Here is a 16941-nt window from a genome sequence, read left to right as displayed (position 1 = left end):
ATAGTTCTATAAGCCATTTTCATATAGGAGCAATAGGGGGGGCTAATCCTAGGTGGTACTAATGAGCTTCCCCACCTCACACTGAAGTGAATGAGCGTGGAGATTGTTCAGAACCTTACAGAGGGTGTTCCACATTTTGCACACTGATTCTACTTTTTACTGTGTAGTTATTTTTAATAAATACTGTACATGAGCCCGGAGAACTGGATGTACAGATTTAAAAGAAAAAGGGGGAAAATCTCATACTCTGCCAGTAACTCGTACAACACAAAGTTGGACCCTTGGGCACTAATAGCACCTACCTTAGCCATAATGACATGAAGATTCAGTTAGGAGTGACTAATGGATCTACTAGCTACATGTACAAACGTTTCAAGTTGAAGGCAGACTCTGCTCCCAAAACTTTCCTGGAGTTCTGTGCAATTATGGAGAGCTAAATAGTGGAGTCAGGATCTGTCATGTAAAAGCAAGAGGGGAATTTTGCCTTAAAACATTGGCATTAGTGTTAAAATGCTATTTTAGTTCCTATTAGAACCCTATGTTTTATGCCAAGATGGATGTTTCATTGTAGACCTGAAAGAGAAAAAATCTGAAGAGAAATGGCATGGTGGCTTCGCACAGGTCCCCGAGGAAATTTTGTGCTCTCCTAATGGTGCAAATCAATATAAGCCTAATTACTGACTTTCTCAGCAAATTTACGTATTGGTCTCCTCAATTAAATAAAGTTCACATCCACCAGTGCATGTGGAGGTAACATTTATCTTCTTAGTAACTTTTCTGATTGGAAACAGGCACATGGCTTCCTCTAAGCGACACTTCCCTATCTCTAGTATTATCTTTAATCAATCTAAACAGATACGCAATAATTTAATTTAGATTGTAGATTCTAGACAGGGGCCTGAGTCTCACAGCTGAATCAAACCCTTTCAAGCATACATAGTTTGAGAGTGAAATACACCAAGGACTTGATTCTGTAATGTTTACATTGAGAAGCAATTATGTGCATAAGTAAATACTACTCCATGAATATGAGTTGGAGAATCTGGCCCGTATGTTGTTGATAATGATGAGTAATCATCATATCCTGTTCTCATGGTTTGTATATATGTTTATGAAGTTGTATCTAAATCCATGTGTTGTACTGCAAACAATCATTTTTTGTTTTTATTACCTTTTGCTTCGATACCACTTTTTTTTTTTTACAGCAGTACTGCCAAAAATATACTTTACAAATCACCCTGAACAAATGAAAACCTCACATTTGGATCATTTCTGTTCTCGCTTTGGCAGGATGTGTGACACTGGGGAAGGACTATTCATCTTTCAGACAAGAGATGGGGAGGCGATCTATCAGAAGGTTCACTCAGCTGCTTTGGCCATAGCCGAACAACATGAGCGCTTATTACAGAGTGTGAAAAATTCAGTGGTATGGTTGTTAGTTGTGCTTGTCATCCAACACTCAGCATTAATGAGTAACATAATCCATAGACTACCTTCTTGAGCATGTTCTTAATTTAAGATGTACAGATATTAAATAGTTTATTTTCTTCTCTTCTAGTTAAGGTGTTAATGTGTTCAGTTCTGACTGCATTTAGCACTTGGGGTTACTAAAGCAGTAAATAATTATGATTGCTTTTTTTAAGCAACTGAAAGTAGAGAAGTTTCTGCATTATATTCCTTGATTGCCTTATTTGTAAAACCATCAATGGGTGTAAATTGCTGTGGGAAAGATGGCTCGGTCCTGTAGGCACATGTTTTCCATTCTCATTAGCTTCCCATTATTAATCAGCAACTTGAGTAGTTTATTTGGAAGTGTTTCTCATCAATTTAATTCCAAAATATTGTGGCTGACTCATGGTTTTCCATTTATTAATTGATGCCTACACTTTAAGAATAATTTAGAAAGTGTCATATGTTGTTTTAAACTGAACGGCTTGATTTGTTAGGGAGAAACAAATATTGGTCTAGAGTCTCAAAGGATCTCTGCTTCCTGGGGCTGTAAAATGCTTTAATCATGTCTTCAAAGCTGTTTTTTAACATTTACAAAACTAGAGAAATTAGGCATATAGGGACCCAGTAACGGGCGTACTGGATCAGACCAGTGGTATAGCTAGGCTATTGTCCTATCTCATATAGTGTTCTGTCTAAAGTACTTATATGGCTCCTGTCATTGTAGCATCTGAGCACTTCACAGTCTTGAGTGTATTTATCCTCACAACACCTCTGAGAGAGGGGGAAGTATCTTTTATCTCCATTTTACAGCTGGGGAACTGAGGCCCAGAAAGACTAATTACCTTGCCCAAGATCATATAGGAAGTCTGTGGCAGAACCGGAAACTGAACACTAGTATCTGGAATCCCACACTAGCACTCGAACCAGTACTAGATGTTTCAGAAGATATAAAATTCCCTTAATGGAGAACTGTGGGATAACCTGACCTTATGGGAAATTTCCTCCTTATTCCAGGTAGATAGTGATTGATTTATACCCTAAAGCATAAGGGATTATCAATACTTATCCTTCCTAATGTAAACATGGATGTTGTTGTTGTCCATATTAATGTCTAATCCTTTTCAGAGTTCTTCTAAGCGCTTGGTCTAAGTGATATGTTGTGGTGTGAGTCAGGCTGGATTTAATTGGTTGAGACAAAATGGAAACTGTCCTCTGAAATTTCATCCGAAGATCGCTATTTTTGTTTTGAAGATTAATATATTGAATTAATATTCCACCTCTTCCTTTCCTCTTTTTTTTTTTAAGTCTTTTGTAGGTTTTTTTATTCTTCTGAATGTGGGCCAGGATTTGGAATCAGAATCACAAAAACAAAGCTAGAGAGGCTGTTCTCACAGTAATTCCAGCCAAACTAGAATGAGGAAATACAAGAAACCGTGAAAGGAAAAAGAATCTTACTGTTCTCTTAAGGTGTCAAGCCAAATTTTGTAGATTGGATAATTGAGCTAAACGTCAATTAAGCACCCAAGCTAATAAATAATTCATTGCTGTAGTTTGCAAGGCATTTTGGAGGAGCTTGAGTCTGCTATTATTTAAAACAAAATTTGTTGCTATATATATTTTTCACCTAAAAAGGTCCAGTGGTAAAACATTCACTTGTTTCCAGTCAATACCAGTATTTTAATTTGTAGCTAATATTGACACTTCACAGATATTGTTACCTAAGTACCTTTCCTAGACTTTTTGCCTTGTATTCATTTTCTTAATCAGCATCTGTGATCACCTTGTAGGTTAGGAATATGGGGAGGTTTTTACCAAGAAGTCATTCTTGAAGGCAAGATTCTTCTGTTGATATGGTATTAGCTGGCTCCTTATATATTCACTGTCATTATGTCAATAGGAGATCCACATGTGTTGTCATGACGACAGAATACAGCATACCAAACCTAAATGCAATTGTAAAAACTCTGCCCCAAGTGCAGCCATTGGGATTTTAGCAATTTCCAATGCAGCCTTCAATTTATTAGGTTATATTTGGGTAGTACTTTTCAAGGGCACACTTTGCATTTGTGCAGGCAGAAAAGCATTGACCTGAGGTGCAAAATCAGTAGCAAATGAAGTTTTATGCTGTTCTTTCTTTCAGTGCAGTATCCTCTACTGATATATATCTTAGAGCTGCGTTGATGGCTTTCTGATGGTTAAAACAATGTGTTATTTTCAAGTCTTAAGCAGCAATGTCGGCGTTTCATCAAAGGGGGAATAAAATGGTGATAATTATTTTGTTTATTCTGAATTAGCAGTTATTTTACTAATGTAACAAAACCACTCAACAAAACAGATTACAAATAGCCTGGCATGGGAAGCAAGGACTGGCTGCAGTCCGCAAGTGTTGGAAGAGACTGAGTAACATGTGTTGTCTATTCAGTCATAGCTATTTTCAAAGACAGTCTAAAGTCTGTGGTAACTTTTTCCTGGTGAAGTGAATAGCATTTTCAGACCACTTCACTTTACAGAAGTGTAAATGGCAGTCTTATTGTGCAATATGGTATTTGAAGAATCACTTCAACTGATTCTTAAAATACTAAACTGCACTGTAAAATCGTCACGTCAATCACTTCACAGAGTTACAGTTGCCATAAATTTCAGCGGGGAGCAGCTGCAACAGATCTAAACTCCATTTTACTAAAACTAGGGCCAACTGTAACCTCTAAAAATAACACTGTCAATCGTAGAATGCTAACCTGACGATAACAACATACTCTTCTTTTCAATTTAAAGGCGTATCATTTAGTAGTGGTATACAAAGATCAACCCATCTACCTCTGGAAACAGACTTGAGACCAACCGGAAATTCCGATCTTGGGTTTTTGGTGTAGCCCATCACAGAGATGGCTCTCAAATATGGCTCTGAATGTAGGTTCAGATTCCAGCCTTCATCCTAGAGTTCAGGGGTGTCCAGATTAAGGTTTTTGGTTGTCTTGTTAGATTTGAGAGAATACTTCATAATAGGTAATCTATTTGATGAATTTTACCTCTTTTACAGACCACAAAACATGTTCAACTACATCATGAAATTCTCATTTTTATTTATAGAAAGTGTACCTGGAAGGGTAGAATATGTAGATTATTAAAATTCATTTTAGAACTCAAATATTCACAGAAAATTTTGTCCGCTATTTACTCATCTCTAAGGTCGATATCTAATCATTGGCTCAGGTACTCCAGTCTGACTGAGTTGTGCTTAGCACAAGACTGGTGGAAGGTTGGCAGAAGTGACATTAAGTTACCCACATTCTTCCCTAGTTCTGGGACTGACAAGGAATCAGGCTAGCCCTCACTGCAATTAGAGCAGACAAGGGATCATTTCAGATAAGATGCTGTAACCACATGACGTTGGTCCAGACACGTGACAAGTCTCATATGGGAGTGGCATAAGATATGCCAATTTTATGGCTTCTTTGCACCGTTGGTGCAAAGCAGCCCTGTGACACATACATACCAGATGGTTGCATTTACTTGTCAGCAGAGTGAATTAAAAGATGTGTCCTTTTTGGAAAGAGCAGAAACAGTGTTGGCCCTCTGACTATTTGCTAGCACACAGCATATCTGGTTTATACCCACCCTTTTCATGCTTTCTTCCTTTCTATTTCGTACCGCCATTCAGTGGAAAAGTAATATTTATTTAGAGCACAAACACATTTTTCAAAACCCATGAAAGATTATCTAGCTGTCATAATAATTGACCAACAGAATTATAGTTCCTGACTGTTGCCATTTATGCCAGATCTCAGGCCAGGTAGTTGAAGAAAGAACCTCATTACTTCTCATGATGGAATATCAAGACTTAATGAGAATGAATCTTCCTAGTTCTGGCAACCGAAATCCAATATTGCCTAGAATGATCTTATTGGCCAGTTCAAAGAGCAGCCTAGATGCTTGGGGGGGGGGGGTGGATTTTCAGACAAAAGTACATCTGATACATATGATAATACAAGTCCAGTTGGATTATTGGATGGCAAATTGCTAATTATGGTGATTTCCATGTGTACTTGTGATCATTAGAAATGGAAATTAGTGCTGGAAATGGTACTTTCTATCTCTGGGACTAGAAAAGAGGAGTACCTTGTAGTAGAAAGGATGACAGAAGGGTAAAAAATGAATGACATAAGTAAACCCATTAAAAAGAGCATTAACATATCACTGTCTATCTGAAGATATTAAAATAAAAATGTTTCCTCTTTTACAGCATTTGCATATCTTTTGCAATGGATTTGGTAACTGCCTTAACTAAGCAAACTTAAACAGTTTGAATTGACTACATGAACCTACTTCACCTGGCAGGAAAGAAAAGCCCATCTCAATTAGGGCTGACAAATGATTTAAAAAAATCACAATTAAGTGTGAGATTAAAAAATACTATTTCTTTTATCTTTTTCCAGTGCAAATATTTGTAATAAAAATATCAAGTGAGCACTATACACTTTATTCGGTGTTGTAATTGAAATCAGTATATTTGAAAATATAGGAAGCATCCAAAATATGTATAATACATTTAAATTGGTATTCTATTATTGTTTAACAGTGCAATTAAAACTGTGATTAATCGCAACTATTTTTTATCTAGTTAATATTTTTGCATTAATCACATGTATTAACTGTGATTAATTGACAGCCCTAATTTCAATATAATAATCCCAGGACTAAGATTGAGTTACTTTATAATTAGAGTGTTTGATAAATCTCTGAAATGTATACTCGTCAGACTAAGTGAACAGATCACACACTATTAACAAATGTTTTACATAAATTACCTAGGTGGTTTTTTCTCTCTCCGTGTGTGTGTCGTTGTTTGTTTTGTTTGTTTTGTTTTTTTGAGAGAGAGAGAGAACACAGGAAATACTGATTTGTGGGATGGTGGTGGTGAGGAGTGGTTTTTTTGTTGTTGTTGTTTTTAAATCAACTATTTCTGCCCCAAACTTTTAGTCCTGGCAGAGCTATGCTTAATGTAGGATCCAAGAGAAGGTGCAAAGGTGACTCCCTCAAACGGCTGGACTGCTTGGAAACCAAGCCCCAGGACTAGGTTCCATTCTGGTAACTGTCCTCTACATAAGCCTCTAATGCAACCCCTATGCCAGGGGAATTCTCAAATGCACAGCTGGGGCAGCTTTACACATCTTTTGCAGCACTAGAATGACACAACGGGCCATAGTAAGAGCAATTTAACAGAAAACATTTGAAACACATTGCAAACCCCAGTTGAAATCATGTGTTTTATTCACAATGGACAGATAATATTGGAAAAGTATTAGACCACAATCTGTTCTCAGTCACACTAGTGCATTCCTATTGAAGAAGGACTCAAAGATGCTCTCCTTGTTCAGGAGAAGGATTTAAGATGTGGAGACATTCATCCAGAAAAATTTCAGGCAGAGCCAGGTATATATACTATATATTACATCTTGCCTGTTTCATTAATTTATTGAAATATGAACTAAAATAGTAACTTGCTTTTCACCACTGTGTTTTTGCTTCTCTCTGAATGCAGAATGGAGTCACTAATATGGCACAGAATTCCATGGTTGGCTGAAACACCACTCAATAATGTCCCATCATACTGCATTGTTTTACAAAATAGCATTTGGCTCGCCTCTAATGGTGAAATGGTACAATGCCAAACTGACCCCTGAGTGCCTCTAAATTGCTTTTCCTGTTACGTATGTGCATCAGAAGAACATTATCAACAGACTACACCATCCAGGTTGCCAGTGAACCTCAGTATACAGCGAAAACCCTGCTAATGATCATGGTCATCCATCCAAACAGCCAGTAAAATGTTAGCCTTTGTGAGAGTGCCTCCACACTGCATTATGCAGTCATCTGTTACGAAGGTAAGAAAAATTCCAGTCCCTTTCATTGCCTTTAAGAGGAGATTTCACCATAATTAAGGTATAAGGAAAATGAAGAAGCCACCACAAAAAGTGCACCTAGGTAGGGCTGAGCATAAATGTTTGTCTTGATGGAAGAGGATGCAGTATTTTTGTGTTAGTGCAGGGTTCACCAGCAAGCCATCACAAGCCCTACAGTGTATTCTCCGCAAAGACGGTGTCTCATCAGGGAGAACGCAGTATCTTTTTTGAATGGGATGTGACTGGAAGGGTCCTGATAGCCTTTAACCAATGACATGAGTGGAAACATCTAAGCAGCACTCCCCACCTGGTGGTAGGTTTTGGGTTGATGTCTTTCAGTTGCCAAATCACTCACTCACCAAGTTAATGCAACACAGATTCACACTTCTCTGCTCCTGGCCAACTTGTAACCATTGTTCATGTGCACATTAACATTTCATTTCCTACGGCTTTCAACCCACTTCTCAGAGCTGAATGATTATGTGAAATAAAAACGGCCAATTGTCATGTCATTCCGGCTCCTTCTGTTGCTACAGAGATACCAGTGAATTAATTATGGGAATCAAATCAGTCATGGTCTAGACAGGGTTTGCATGGAATCTGAGCTGTGTCGACACAGTCTGTGTGTTCAGGACATAGAATTGCTTCTCCTTATCTCTCCAGACCCATTTCTCCTCCTTTTGGGTCAAAACTCACAGCAGGCTCTCCTTCAAGCCTCTGTCCTCATCAAATCATCTTCCCCCCAAGTCTATTTCCCATCCTCCAAAGATGCCCCATTATTAACTCCACTTACTTCAGGGACATTGTACTCTCACTTAAACTCCCTTCTCCCCCAGCCTACCTTAAAGACACTCTTAAATGGAATTCAGACTGCTGAAGATTTTGTGCAGTTGGGGAACTGTCAAAATCACAGTGTTCTAGTTTTACATTTTCTGGAATAGATCTTAGTTTGTTTCTATGGTGCTGAACTGTATGCTAACACTGAAGTTTCTGCTGATTCTTTATTGAAGAGACTGTAAGTGGATGTGTATGTTGTTTAGAGTGATTCAGTATTAGTAACTTAGATGTGGGTGTTTTAAAGATCACTAGGTGACTTGTGTTTGCTTTTCCTTTCAGATCCCAAGCACAATGTCGACACCTGACAGACAGGAGGTTGTAGGCGAATGGGTTTCACTAAATAACTTCAACCCTGACCTAAAGAAGAGCTCTGTGTAAACTTGAAAGCTTGTCTCTCTCACCAACAGAAGTTGGTTCAATAAAAAATATTACCTCATCCACTTTGTCTTTCAAATCTTTACTTCTTCTCCTCTAAGACAGCCAGCCCTTATCTCTACCTCTTCTGTATGCTTGCTTGACCCTTTTTGCTATAAAATACACTAATTTTGTAAAGATTCTTTCCCTCCATTTCTAGATACAGATTTTTTAAAGGAAAATAAAAGTTGAAACATGCTTGAAGTATGTCTTTCAGAACATATTCCACAACAACACGATGTAGCGTAGATATATTACTGTGCTTTTTGCTCCCAATATAACAGAGATTTTAAGAGAATGGGGATGATCCAGGCCTAGACTATTATGTATGTTGGCACCTCACATGCTTACTAAACTATTATTATTTATATTACTGTAGCACCTAGGAGCCCTAGTCATAGAGCATTACCCTATTGTACTAGGCTCTGTATAAACACAGAACAAAAAGATTGTCCCTTCCCCATAGAGCTTACATGCTCCAGAATTTTTTTTCTTTAAACTTTGGGTTTTAGAGCCCTTAATCTGACTTTCTGGACAGAACCTTTGGCAGTTCCACAGAGTTAAAGTTGGATAAATATGTAGCTGACTGTAGCTTTCCATTTTTAATAAACATATTTATTAAAACATATATATTAAAAATGGAAAATATGAAAAATTGCATTAAAAGTCAAAATTCAGAATATTTTTACCAGCTTTCGCGCAGATCTCATGCATTTCTGTATCTTGAAGCATAGTGTAATTGACAATGTTTTCTACTTTAAAATAAAAAAATTATGGAATATAGCTGAGGGTGTTACATGTAAGGGAAGAGGCCTGAGACTTGGTTTTACATGAGATAGTTTTAGCTCGAATGCATTTAGGAAGTCCTAAATCCTAAATGGATTGGGACTTCTCCATTTGATATTCCACGTCTTTCCTGACACTGTACTGAAACAGTTGCAATCAGAGGAGACATTCAAGCTGAGAAAATGGTCAGGAGGTAGGACATCCTCCTGGAAGGTCCCTAAACTCTGGGAACAGCTTTCTACCCTGATCTGAAATACATAGGGTCTCCTGACCTTCAGAGGAAGCTGTAAGGTGTGTCTATATGCTAAGGTTTTTGCCGATGAAAGGGTTTGACAGAGTTTAGGTCTGCACAAGGGAGAGAATCTTTATGTTGTGTTGTTGACTATCAAATGGTAGGATGATATTTAGTATTCTTGGTTATCCTTTTTCTGTACAAGTTTTATTTCATGTTTTTGAGTTTTACGGGTTAATAAGCTTTGATTATTGGTGTTCACCTGTTAACTGAAAGACACCAGAAATGGTTTGATCCTGTTTACATTAGCAGCTGGGACAGCTGAGAAAGTTTCAATGGGGTTCATATAAGCATCTAAAAGTTTAGAATGTGCTCTGAACATCCAAAACTTCTTGGCCTGAAAATTAAGCTGGAAATATTATGAGAACAAGGTGTCAGGTTGGGCTGGGCTGGGCTGAAAATCTCCCAAGAATGGTCCACTACTCAGTATCTCTCTATTTCCACTTTTGGTCTCATACACAACAAAATATAGAGACACATACAAATAGCATTATTTTTAAATGTTTTGATTGAAGCTGGGAGCAGACTGAGTGGGAGAGATGATCTACTGGATAAGGAACAGGATCTGCTTTTCTTCCCTTTCTGCACATGCTTCTTCTCTGACCTGAGCCACGTCACTTGCTCTGTCTGTGCCTCAGTTTTTTTTTTCCTGTGGAGTGGTGGTAAAAGGTGGCTCACTGATTTGTGCATTCATTGTTTGTTTGCATATGCAAAATGGCTGCATACCTCCTACTTGCAGGTGCAATCGGTCAGTGCACAAAATTCGAGGAGAGCCAAAAAATTATTGCATTTTTAATTTGATATGTCTCCTTTTAGAAACTGCCTATGTCATTAAAAAAGGTATTGTGTCTCAAAGTGCTTTATTTGGTTGACTAATATGATTTGAAATTACAGTAATTTGTTAGCTTCCCTGTTTTCAGGGGAGCAGATGGTTCAGAAGCTGTAGGCTGTGGCTCAGTAATACTACCGCAACTCTTGTTTGAAGTCCTACATGTTTGTCTGTTGACATGAATGCGTGGTAAGCTATAAACCATGCCATCTTGCAGCTATGCCACCATAACCTAAAAGTCCTCAACTATTAGATTAATGGTATTCGTTCATTGGTGGTAATAGCCATGCAGAGCAAGTGGCCAGGAAAGGCCTATCTGAATAGAGCTGTGCAAGATTCAGCAGTGTCTTTTTGTAAGCTATTAGGCAAACCTTATTTCATTTTGAGTCTTAGGCTTGAGTGAACTCCCAAATTAGGTACAATGCAGCCCAAACCTGCCATTTACACCTAGCTAGGGATGAAAGGGTTCATCAGTAACTCAGGCTATATCCACCCAACACGTGTCCTGGGTTTACCTTGGTGAACCAAGGCCAGGTTCCTAATGAATCCCTAAGCAAGATGAGTTGGATATGAAAGATTCAGACAGCTGTACCCCTGGGTAGGATACATTTAGCATGGTCCCTTCTGCTGTATCCCAGCACTGCCTCTGCATTGCCACAGGGTTCTTCTTTCACAAGACTGTCTGTCTTTGTCTTAAACTGCTTCAGTGGCCTTAGCTGGCAGCTTAGTCCATGCCAGATGTTCTAACTCACTGTATGAAATGCTGTAGCCATAGCCCTGCTCGCATTCATAGTTTACTCTTCACATTGTAACTTTTAGATGATGTGCTGACTTGACTCTGTCGCTAATGAGAACAGTTTGTCTTTGTCTGACCTCCGCCTGTTCGTGAATTCTGTTAGGTCACCTGAAAGCCGCCTGTGCTCAAAACTGTATTGGCCATTCCACGCCCTCCCACCCCCCCAACACCTCCTCAGTCGTTCTGCTTAGAAAGCTTCCGGTTAATGTACCGCATTTAATCATCATGATCTTGTCAGTCTTTCTCCTCAGGCCAGTGAAGTTTGAATGGGCCCAATTCATGCCAACTCCCTAGCTAGGTATTTCTGTGCCCCTCCTCACTGTGGAAATCTGATCATTTGTGTACTGAGCCCTGGCCTATACTACAAACATCTGTTGGTATAACTGTGTTGTTCAGGAGTGTGGAAAATCCACAGTTATACTGACCAAACTTCCGAGGTAGACACCACTGTTGATGGGAGGGCTTCTCCCATTGACATAGCTACTGCCTCTTGGGGAGGTATAGGTGTAGACAAGCCCAGATGTCTAACTTAATGAAGGTGCCCAAGGGATGAATTTATTCTATTGTGTGGATGAGCCAATGAACTCCTGTGTCGTCCTCAGTGCAGCATGTCATGGCAAGATGTTTGCTGCCCTGCTGATGAGAGAAGAGACAGAGAATAATGAAAAGAAAAACCTATGCACAAAATATAAGAACGACTTTCCTTTTCTTATCACATCCTGGCTGAAAAAGACTGTGAGTACATTTGGCGCAGGCAAGCTGACCCCCACTGTAGTAGAATTCTCTGGTGGCAAAGAGGTTTTGCTGCTGGCAAAGGGGGAGTGGCCAGAAATTCCTCACATTTCACTGATTTTCTGTTTCACCCGTTTGGGGCTCAGAACAGCCTTCAGGGGAACTAGTGCTGGACCAGGACCAGGGAAGCACAAACATGAGCTTCAAGCTGCCTTTGCACACCCCTCTCCCAGCCTTGCTTTGTGGAATTTAGCCCCTAATTTCCTGTGTCACTGCTACCAGAGCAAAATATAAAACTACACTACTTTTGGCAAGAGCTGGGAGCGGAGGGAGAAAGCTATTATGCCATTAGAAGCTCCTCTTGGGAATTGACATACGGGTCATTTCTAAATGACATTTGTACTGATTTGGCTGGCTTCAACCTAGTTTTGATATGAGTGTTGTTTTTGTGACCTTGTTATTAAGTAAACTTGCTTACAGCTGCGGCTGTACGGGACAACAGTGATGTTTTCACCATAGGATGTGCTTAAATTGGAGGACAGTGAATACACAAAATGTGCTGCCAAAAGCTAATTGGAGAAAAATTAGTCCCTGATATCAGGTAAAAGATAGAAGTAGCCTGGTCAATCATGTGCCATCAATGTACGATCAGTGATAATAAACAATTTAGAAATAACACAAAAATAGCCAGGACAGTAAAAGTCATCCCAATTGAAGTTTATACGTGTGTTTTGTATGAGTTGCATAAAACACAGAATATTCATACTACTTAGTGGTGATTGGAAGAGAACTAATGAAATATGTCATTTGGATGTATACAAAAGGTGGTAGATTGTAAGGGGTAGTTGGGGCTCCTATGGAGACACAGGAGAAGTCCATCATGACCTGCCTGCTCCCTAGGAAAGGTAACTAGCCATTGTCTTTTTCAGTATCTCTATTGTTTCATGCTTTTAATACTAATTGTAATCTAAGGCATGTGTCTGGTTCAGATAAAGATTTGAATTAATAAACCTGTGTGTCTCGGACCTGAATGTTTGTCATTCTCACCCAACGCTCCAGCAGGTTTTTCTGTGCAACTATTGCCTTAGCAATTAACATGCTCTGGTGGGTGTTAGAAACACCGCTGTAGTGCTCTCCTCCTGATCTCACTTTCCTTTCTTACAGCTTCAAATGAAAATGAGCGAGCGAGCCGTCTCCCTCAACACCATAGTGCCCTTGCCCCGGAGTGCCTACTGGCAGCACATTACACGGCAACACAGTACGGGCCAGCTGTACGGCCTACAAGGTAAGGGAGAGATGGTGCAGGGAGAATCGAACTGCCACAAACAGGACCAAAGAGTGGTTTGAACACAATAATTGTGTTATAGGCAGGGATGGTAGCACCATCTATTTATGGTTGCCCAGCACTTTCCTATTATAAGATCCTGTAATTAGTTGCTTATAATTTGCCACACTTTGACCACTCAGGCAGAAATTTACTATGTCACGTGTCTGTCGAAGGCTGAATTATTTTGGAAAACTTCAGCCAAAATGCTTTAGCCATTTCCAAGAACAAAGCTTCGCAAAATACATTATTTTGCCTGTGTCAAAAAATTCTAGCAACCTTTTCTTTCTCTAGCACTGCCCATGCTTTGGAGCAGCGACTTGAATTTGTCAGCAGGTGGCTTTTGTGTCAGGGCTGTATCATTTGCTGTCCCTGTGGAAATCTGCCCAAATTTGGGCAAGTTATAAGCCTTTGAAAAATTGCAGTTTGCACATGTTTATGGTCCGGTCCTGGAACACGCCTTACGCATGGGAGTAGTCAATTGAGTACAGCAAATTCAAATTATTCTAATAATGAAATGGTTTGGAAAGATCAAGTGATTTGAAATGATCAGAATGAGTTGAAATGATTTGCTGGGGGATTTTTTAATCCACCATTCAAATGTGTTATCCCTCCACTAACCGTCACTAACCCTTCTCCTTGTCCAACCCTCTCACACCAGTCCCTCCAACAACAAACAGGGAAGTACGGCTTAGTAAAGCACACAGTGGAGTGGCCTGGCAGTGAACAATTCATCCAGTTCAGCAGTGGGATAACTGCTTGCTTACATCCTCATACTCAGGGGAACTGCAGTTCCTCTGGCTATCACATTTCAGATCTACTTCCCGTTGCCAGCCTAAGGGATAGCACAGACCATTCTGTGAGATTTCTCAGAAGAGCCTGAGCAATTTTGAGTAAAGTTAGATTTTCCTATGGGGTCAGTAGTTCAGCAGTTCCATACAGCCCATTATTGCCTCTATCATGATCACTGGGGGACATCTAGTGGCTAGTAAGAGTCTTTATCTTGATAACTAAGTCAGTGCTGTAATTTATCAGGTAGGAATGTTGAGTGGTGAGTGTGCCGTAGACACTACAAACATGGAGGAAAACATGGTCTGATCCTTAGTGTCCGGCATGTGATCTTTAAAAATGATCAGTGTTGACCTAACTCTACTGGTAAAATTCCCCCCAAGCTCGGTAGGAGCAGAGTTAGACCAATGCTGAGCATTTTTGAGATTCCCACTCTTACAATTTATGAGCTGATCCCAGGAGGTTTTACTGCAACATCTCCAATATATTATAGATCCTTTGGTTCAAATACATCCATGATGTAACTCCGTTAAGCTCTATCACATGTCTGGACTGTCTTGTTTGTTACTATTGACTCCAGTCGGAATTGTGGGTGCTCAGCACCTCTCAGGATCAGGCCCTAAATCAGTACCTTATAGTTGTGCACATAGTCTTAATTTAAAATTGAAACTTTTTCCCATCTACATTTTTACATTGTGAAGTTTATTATTTTAAATCTGCTGGAATGAAGCTGATGGGCTGTTTTGGGGTTGGTACTGTATTGATGATGTTCAGTAACTGAGGACTGGGGATCTGTTCTGAGTCATCAGCAGAGGAATTCTGAAAACAGACTGGATTAACCGAATATTTAACAGAAACAAGGCAATCGTAGATTATTGAATGTCAGGAACCAAACACTGTCACAACCCCTCTGGCCTGATTTTCTCTCTAGAGCACTTTGGAATAAAACTTGGCCAATTCCTTTGTTTCCTTTAGTTAATGAAGAGGGATTGAAATAGCTTTGCTAGATGTCAATACTGGAGAGGCAATGGAGAGAGGCCTAGACTCTATCATCCAGGCACAACCGTTAGTAGGGTAGAGTTGTATTGTCCCGAGAGGAGACACCACTGACACGCACCACAGAGATGGAGGACTTGTGGCACCTTAGAGACTAACCAATTTATTAGAGCATAAGCTTTCGTGAGCTACAGCTCACTTCCTCAGATGCATATCGTGGAAACTGCAGCAGGCTTTATATATACACAGAGATAAAATGTTTCCCTGAGCTCACTGACTTGCAGGAAGAAAACACCTGCTGCACTAACCCTGAGAAGGCTGCAGCATGAATTGTTTGGTGTGTTGAAAGACAGGCTAATCTTGGGGTGACTTGCACTGCAGAGAGCACCAGTAGGGAACATTCATGCCACTCAGAGAGCTCAGGGACAGCAGTTGTGTCAGGCGCCCATGCATGGTGATGCACAAGGGCAGGCTACTGGCAACCTTGTAAAGTTTACCAATGGGGATGTTGGCAACAATTTGTCCCAGTAAGAGAAATAGTTGGAGAAGTCAAGGCCTTACTGCGCCTGACTACAATTGAGTCCCATGAAGTAGGGAGCATGTGGACAGACTTCGAGCTAAATGACTGAAAAACAAAACAAAATGTTGTAAATGTGTGTTTTGCAGAACTGTGTAGGGGCTGGTAAGGCCACACACTGCAGTTCTGATATCAAAGTGCAGATATCACTTGCCAACCCCAAGTGTTCAAATGTCAAGTTAAAACTAAAAAATCATGAAACTGGCATAAATGATGGGGATTTGGGGGGGGGGTGTAAAATGTGGGGTTCTTTTAATTTGCTACCTAGTTTTGAGCCTTTAGGGTTCATGTTTTCAAGTTTTTTTTCTCTGCAATAATGAGGTGTACAATTTTTTTTTAAAATGAAAGCTGAGATTCTCACATTCAAATGACTCCAGGAACTGGGTTTACCATATATTGCAAGACTTGTGATAAAAATCACAAGAGTGGCAACACTGAGATACAGATAGGCTTGACAGGAAGAGATTGTTATTGGTAAGAATCTGTAAAACATCAGTTTCACAGACAGTTTGTACACGCACAAACTGGCAAAAAAGTTTTCCATCTAGGATGACTGAAATTTACAGAAGTAAGAAAAATGCTGCTTCAGAACTTTAGAGTTTGATATAAGGATATTTATTTTGTATATTTTGACTTATGATGATGACAATTTGTGTTTTAATAGTTATAAAACATTCACTTTTTGAATCTCCAAATCTACTGTCATGAAATAATTGTCTGACCCCCTATGACTTCCCGCACGTGTGAAAATTTAAATTGATAAAAATAAAAAAGGTTTAATATAACATTAATATTATCTGTTGAATTTATTAAAAAAAAATCCAGTTCTGCCAAGCCATAGCCTGTGTACCATTCTCATTCTCCTGCCTCATTTATCACCAACTCATAAACAAAGCTAAGCAGATTTTTCCCTACTGTCTTTGAAGACTATCTGAACACTAGGGGGCGCAGACACAATATAAAAGCACCATATGTTTTGAAAAAGGGATGAAGAGTAAAAGCAATACTTTGCTTAAATGCCAGTTTGAATTTGCTCCATAAATTAGGGCTTATGAAGATGACCTGCCGATGAGCCTTTGACACAACAAGAAAAACGTTTATTTGCAACATTGCCCCACAATCAGCAGCTTTTTCTTACTGTGGTTTATGATAAATTATTACTTTAATAAGGGGCTTTAGCACCAATGTTTTCGACGTAAGATGAGTAGGGAGAC

General features: G+C 39.4%; 1 protein-coding gene across 2 annotated transcripts in view; it reads left to right on the top strand.

The window, feature by feature from the left end:
* The window catches only part of DOK5 (docking protein 5), an 89448-nt gene that overhangs the window by 69776 nt on the left and 2731 nt on the right, over positions 1–16941 (top strand). For both annotated transcript variants that reach the window (XM_084645330.1, XM_084645331.1), the window contains exons 6-7: positions 1291–1426; positions 13206–13326. In XM_084645330.1, coding sequence (XP_084501456.1) covers positions 1291–1426; positions 13206–13326 — 257 coding nt within the window. The remainder of the gene's footprint in view (positions 1–1290; positions 1427–13205; positions 13327–16941) is intronic.

The sequence above is a fragment of the Lepidochelys olivacea genome, assembly GCF_965140295.1.
Source record: "Lepidochelys olivacea isolate rLepOli2 genome assembly, chromosome: 13".
In the NCBI taxonomy this organism is placed as follows: Eukaryota; Metazoa; Chordata; order Testudines; family Cheloniidae; genus Lepidochelys; species Lepidochelys olivacea.
Note: the sequence above shows the minus strand (reverse complement) of the source record. Positions and strands in the feature narration are given on the sequence as shown.